The 7,122-nt window shown below is 39.4% G+C and overlaps 1 protein-coding gene across 1 annotated transcript in view; it reads right to left on the bottom strand.

The window, feature by feature from the left end:
• Nucleotides 1-1,668: 1,668 nt before the first annotated feature.
• supt7l (SPT7 like, STAGA complex subunit gamma) overlaps nucleotides 1,669-7,122 on the bottom strand; it is a 35,315-nt gene continuing 29,861 nt past the window's right edge. The window contains exons 4-5 of the mRNA XM_072247365.1: nucleotides 5,888-6,128; nucleotides 1,669-3,810 (exon numbers count right to left, since the gene is read on the bottom strand). Of these exons, the coding sequence (XP_072103466.1) occupies nucleotides 3,542-3,810; nucleotides 5,888-6,128 (510 nt within the window). The 3' untranslated portion in view covers nucleotides 1,669-3,541. The remainder of the gene's footprint in view (nucleotides 3,811-5,887; nucleotides 6,129-7,122) is intronic.

Here is a 7,122-nt window from a genome sequence, read left to right as displayed (position 1 = left end):
TAATAAGCTTAATATTACGTGACTGCAAATATTGATTTCACAATGGTTTGCTAATCGTATAAGATTAATGATTCAAGTTTTCAAGGGGGTTGCATTTTTAATTTTCCTTTACATTTTATCCGAACTTCATTATTCTTGCTTCAGCCAGAAGTAAATTAAATCTTGTCAGGCTGCTAACACTCTATGGATCATCCTCCTCCACAGATCTTCAGTGACTTCACTGATGGCTCCTGCTCTGCGTGAGGTTCGCAACTCACAACTTGGTCTGAGGTTTGCACTGACACATGGTAGATTATACGCACCCCTCTGAACTACTGGATACTAACTGACATGAGGAATAAGATGAATTTCTATAACAACGTGGGCACCACCTTTACTGCTCTTATTTTATCACGGGTTATCTTATAACCTTATTATCTTAATTAGAACATAGAACAGTACAGAACAGGAGGAGGCTCTTTGGCAATCATGACGCCAAGTGAAACTAATCCCATCTGCTTGCCCTCCATTCCTTTCAAGTTCATGTGCCTGCTTCCACCTCCATTCTTGGCAGTGCATTCCAGACACGTACAACTCTGTGTAAAGAAAAACACCTGCTCTGCACATCTCATAAATAAAACACACCTCACTTTACCTGCACCCTTTCCTGTATGTCCTCACCTCTATTTGGTCAGCATATAACAGCTGTCTCTTCCAGGTCCAGCTTTACTCCTGCCCTCAGAAAGCAGATCAGCACCAATGCTGATGAGTATCGATGAAAGATGATAATAGATGTTCAGGTCCTGCAAGCTATTGTTGTGTTCCTGATGCCTTCACCTCTCTGCTGTTCAGGCTAAACATTTACTGTTAAATTTACTGACATGTCATCTACAGGTCTTGGTGGCTTGGGGGTGGGAGGGGAGACATTAAATGTTATGAGGTTACGTACACAATGTGGTCACCTAATCAAGATTTACAAATGTAATTTTCACAAAATGGTTTCACGCAGTACTCAAAGAATATAGGTATTTTGAAAGGATTCATTTTATTCCGACAGGATAAAAGGCAACAGCAATTCATTTCTTTTATTGCTACAGAGCTTGCCCAAGGAAATTAAAGAGACCTTTTCCAGCTTAGCTTTCCCAGACAATACTGCTTCCCTTTATACATGATTGGTAGACAGGGGCAGTGGAATGGAGCTCAAATAAGGATAATTGATAAGCAAGAAAAACAAAACGATAGAAATGTTCAGCACAAATGTCAGTAGTTGGACATTTCAGGTACAGGCTGTTCCCTGAAACTTTATAACTGGGAAAAGAAGATGGGATAATGAATGTGCTGAGTAATTCCAGCATCCTCAAGGCCCTAACACAGAACCTTTCAAAAACATCATCAGATTTTTATCTCGGTAATTATTTAAGTTCTCTTTGCTTTGTGCTGAATGTTATAGATTTTTATACAAACGTTTGTATATTGAACTACTAAAGTATACAACAAGTTGATCTTAAAACATTTAATGGCAGGGCAAATTAACATTTGTGAAATAGTCAGCCTAAGGAAATGTGTAACTATTGGCGGTAAATCTTATCAATCTCTGAATCCAGATAATATGAGTTCTGAAGGTTGGTCTTATCCAAGAAACTTAGTCCCTTTTCAGAAAGGATTATGATAGACCATAGGTGAAAGGCAGAGTGGTAAAGGAGCATTTATTTACATAGTCAGGGTACATAGTAGCCATTGTACATAGAAATAAATCCAGAGCAGAGAAAGAAGGGCTATTAGGTTGCATGCTCCAACACTTGGGTTAATTTTCAGAGCCCCTATCAGCAAATAGGACAGTCAGGAAATTTATGAGTGGCACATATTAAAATAACTAGTTTGTAAAAGCAGCAGACAAGTGTTCACGATAGTAACCCTTACTTCCAATCTGTCTCCTTCCACAAGTTCAATGGTAACATCAAGAGGATGTAAAAAAGGGAAACAAAAAAAAGCTGTTCTAGCCTTTTAGTGCACAGCAGAGATGCATCAATGGCTGATACAAAATACCACAATGGCAAGTGGATTAAAAACGTGATGAAAAACACATATTTCTCCTGTATGACTCAATCTCCTCTTCAATTTTTTGCAATCTCATTATATAGCCTGCTCTTTCTGAGAAGTCTCAGATACAAGTCTCAGATAAAATGCTGACTTTTTGATAGCTAGTACATTTAATGCTGGATCTTTTAGATTCCTGTGGGGTGTAAAATCCAAAATTGACTAGCAACAATTCAAAGCCTGGAGATCAAAACTAATTTTCAAACTTACTATCAGCTGGGAGAAAGGGCATAAGATCACAAACCACAGAAAATGCTGGAAGTACTTGTCAGGTCAAGTCCTCTTCCACCTGAAATGTTAACTCTGTTTCTCTTTTCATCCACAGCGCTCCTGTTTTATTTCAGGTTTCCAGCATCTGCAGTTTTTTTTTAAATTTTTTATTTTCTGGATATAATCATGATTTGATCAATGGTGTTGAAAATTTTCTCAATTCTTTGCTTATTCAGTGATCTGCCTTAAGAGATTAAAATTAATAGGAAAATGCTTAATTTAGGAAAAACAAGATATGTGGTGTCTGGTTTTCATTCCAAAAAACTTCCTACAATCTTTATTTAAATAAATCAAGCTCAAAGTAATACTGAGCTCAGTCTATAACGTTTGCATTGTATACCTACCACATTTGTACCTGGGTGAAGTAATCAAGGATAGACACCCCACCAATAAGAAGCTATAAAAATGCACCATTAATTCTATGAGCCTTAGAAATAGAGTGTGGGATCAGTGAATTAACCCTCCAGTTTAAAATGTCAAATGTAGACAAAAAATTCGTTTGAAGTAGAACATGCATTGTCAAGCAGCCACAGGGGAATGGTTTCACTGTAGGATTTTGCTGGGTAACCTGACCAGTTAATCTGTTTGAATAGGGAGGAACAACAGTTTGCAAAGATGGTGTCTATCTTAAATGTATTAAGTGAAGGCACAAAAGAAATTGACTAAAATTAAACATGAAATGTTAAACCGCACCGTGTTATGTATTGCACTGACTTGAATTCTTGCAACTGAAAATTTCTGCCCACAGAAATTCTCTGAACTTATTTCATACAGTGATACACCAGAGTGGTAAGCATGCATAAATGGCTTCCACATTCGCCTCAATGACAAGCAATTTATTATTTGAATGGTATACAAACTGAAGTGATTTTTTTCTAGAAGCCCATCCATCTGAGGGAAAAGGCTTCCCTTCGGAACTCAATTCAAACTCATTCTAAAAGTTAAAGTTTGCATCAGTTTGCACAAAATCTCCATTCTCTTTCTCATGGCCTTCCCCTACCTCACAAACTCAAAGCAAGTATGAACGAGTTTTTTGTTTGTTGTTTTGGCCCTGACTCTTTACATTAAAGTACAAAGTAATTCTGTAAGTACGTCTCCAATCTGATTAAAGAATGTATCAAATTAGCATTGTTGAAGAAAGCAACTGCTTCAAATAAGTTCCTTAAAAACTGACTATTGAATGGTTGGTGAGTTTTCACACCTTCCTTAGCTTTTTCTTTGGTCGCTGATTGAAAACAGGAGAAGATGCCATTAGACTGTCAGGAGAGTGAGATATATAGCTGCCATCAGAACCAGCAGTGTTTGGAGTTTGTGGGATGCCAGAGTCACTCATGGCAGACATTGGTTCTTCAAACACATCGTTGCCCAAAACACCATGAGGAGGGCCGTTGCCTTCTTCATTCTCTTGAGGCTCCATTTTAACTTGAGTTAGATTCCACAGAGGAGAACTGCTAACCTCAGGGCCTGAAGAAAGAAGCAAATCTGAAATTAAACTAGGTTTTAACAAAAAAAATCATCTCCACCTAGACAGTTGTAGCCAGGGAACCACTTGTAATGACTTCTTTTTCTGCTCAATGCACCATCTACAAAACTAAAAATCCTATTGGTCATTCATGCAGCTATATCAACCACTCGTATTTTGTATTGGAATCCTTTAATCCAAATATTTATTTCTGTCTTTCCATCTTTCCATTGAATGTATCAGCCCATTATTCAGTAGACCCAAAACATTAACTGTTCTCTTTCTATAATGCTGTCCGATCTGCTTAGTTTTTCTACCTTTTTCCGTTTTTATTTCAGATTTCCAGTATCTGTTTGTTTTTCTTAATTTCAACCCATTCTTTGCCTTTTTGCTCTCTCTTGTTTGCTTCAAGGTCACCAATTCTTTTATTTTAAGCAAAAGAACTATTGCAGTTATGCATGGTAGCTGCACATACATATACTTCCCTGCTTTGCAAATCTGTGTGTTCATGAAGATATTTAGCCCTCTTATTTTCACAGTGTTTTGCCATACCATTCAAATCTTTGAAAGGTGTTTTTACTTTGTCCCAATTCACCTGCATTTTAGACAAAAATAAACCTCTAAAAGCACTAATTAAGCCAACCTACAATTAATATTTTGGTGTGTCTGCAGATTCATTCCAAAAACCTAACCCATTTCCCTCATACTGACAATACTAGAGTGAATCACTGGTTTTCAACAATCATCTCCAAGATCACAGGGATTTCGTTCCAATTATAGTAGCATTCAACTACTGTGAATATGGCCCTTATCTCCTACATAGTGTTCATCAGGAATTTTTGAGTCATTTTCTGTAAGATTATTTATTGAAGTCTTTATTTTGTGGCACTGCTGCACATGACTTTCAGGAAAAAGGGCTATATCCATAATACAGTAAATCTGATAATTCCCTATTCAACTACATGGAAATTCCAGTGCACTGGGACTTGGCTCATAAGGAGATATTTACCTCCTCCTTTCCAATTCATCTTGGCCCTTATTCCCATATTCCTCTTAGGTTAATAAGGTCCTCATTTGCTGAATTCTCTTTATATTTACTGGAAATTTTATTATGATACTATGCAACATAAAAAGTGAGTTATAAACATGTTGGGATAATAATAAACAACATCAAATCACCTGGAAAATCTGCTAGTCCTACACTACCAAAGACCCGAGCAGACTCCGGGACACCTGTCGAGCACCTTCGCTCATCTGCAAAAAGCAGTATTTCCCGGTGGCCAACAATTTCAATTCCAATCCCCGTTCTGACACATCGGTCCATGGCTCCTGTTACTGCCATGATGAGGCCACTCTCTGAATGGAGGAGCAAAACTTCATATTCCCTCTGGGTAGCCTCCAACTTGGTGGCATGCATATCAATTTGTCTAACCTGGCAATTTCTCCCCCTCTGTACCCTTTCTGTCTTATTACATTCCCCATTCTGGCTACTCTCTTACCTCTTGTCTTCTCTTGCCTGCCTATCACCCCTCTCTGCTGTCCTCCTCCTTCCCTGTCTCCCAAGATCCACTCTCCTCCCCTATCGGATTCCTTCTTCTTCAGCCCTTTATCCTTTCCACCTGTTACTTCCCAACTTCTCATTTCAACCCTCCGACCTCTTCCACCCACCTATCTTCCCCCTCACCTGGCTTCACCTTAACATGGCCGTACACCTTATTGTCTGCCAGCACTGAACTTTCCCTGTAACTGAACACCATACTCAGAGCTTTGTTATTGTTGTTCCCTTGTATCACCTTCTAGCTTGTACTCCTTCCCCTCCCCCCACTTTCTTATTCTGGCTTCTTCCCCTTCCTTTCCAGTCCTCAGGAAGTGTCTCAGCCTGAAACGTTGACTCTTTATTCCTTTCCATAGATGCTGTCTGACCTGCTGAGTTCCTCCAGCATTTTGTGTGTGCTACTCCCATTCTACTGCTTCTTTGAAATAAGCATTTTAGAAAAAAAGGAAAAACACAAAAATCAGAAAGGAACAGCTGACGTCGGCCTTCAAGGTGTCTGACAACCTGGCAGAATCTGTCCTCACCTGATGTCTGAGGAGATGCATCAGCCTCCAGTGCAGCAGTGTAACGTTCATGAGCCTGAGCCAGAACTCCAAGCTGCAAGGCCTGCTCGCCTGTGGAAAGGTCAGGCTCATTCTCTTCATTGATGGGGAAAGCAATGTCACTGATAGGTTCCTCCTTTATCTTCAGTGGCTTGGTATCCTCAGTAGACGCCTTCTCTGGGCTAACCAGCTTTTCATACTCTTCAGCCAGTTGCTTGCTCACCTGTAGGCAAGTAGTACATAGTATATATCAGTCCAGACAGGTGACAATGTGTGCATCAGGCAAAATGCCCCGGAAAGGCAATATAAATGGTGAACGTGTCTTTTTAATATTTCATACATCATGCTGGAAGATGCTTGCCAATTATTTTGACTAGTTAACAGAGCAATAACATGATTTTTGTTTTACAGATCTATGATAGAAATCATTCCATCCGGATGAATCACAGTTTGGTATTGCAACTGCTTTCCCTGAGACTGCAGGAAATTGTAGTTAGTTGCGAACAGAGCCTAGCATATCAAGAAAACCAACCTCACCTCCATGGACCACGTCTACATTTCCCACTGCCTCGGAAAAGTAGCTAACATAATCAGAGGTCTCTCTCATTCCAGACATTCTCTCTTCACTCCTCCTCCCATCAGGCAGAAGGTATAAAAGCTCGAAAGCACCTACCACCCGGCTCAAGGGCAGCTTCTATACCACTGTAACAAAAATACTGAACAGATCTCTTTTACAAGAGGGTGGACTCCTGACCTCATAATCTACCTTAACATGGCCGTACACCCTATTGTCTGCCAGCACTGAACTTTCCCTGTAACCAAACACTACACTCAGAGCTTTGTTATTGTTGTTCCCTTGTATCACCTTGATGTACATTGTGGGCCTACGCATAACAATGTCCTTCAGTGTATCTTGGCACATGTGATTATAGCAAACCAAACTTTATAAGCTAAAACAGCATAAGAAATGAGAGTGGACTATACTATCTCAAGCATACACTGCCATTGAATAAAACAGATCAGCATGTACTTTCAGTCTTTAACAACAGTACCACAGGGCCCTCAATTCTGTTTGCGTCAACGTAATCTTTGATTTTCATTGATCTCCATCCTTAATTAACTCAGCAAAATAAATGTGTCAAAGGCTGCCAGTTTTAGACGCCTCACCCAGAAGACAAGCTCTTGATATTTATTTTATTTATCCTCTTCAGAATTTT

Source organism: Mobula birostris, chromosome 2, assembly GCF_030028105.1.
Source record: "Mobula birostris isolate sMobBir1 chromosome 2, sMobBir1.hap1, whole genome shotgun sequence".
Taxonomy (NCBI): Eukaryota; Metazoa; Chordata; class Chondrichthyes; order Myliobatiformes; family Myliobatidae; genus Mobula; species Mobula birostris.
This window is presented reverse-complemented; position numbering and strand designations above follow the sequence as displayed.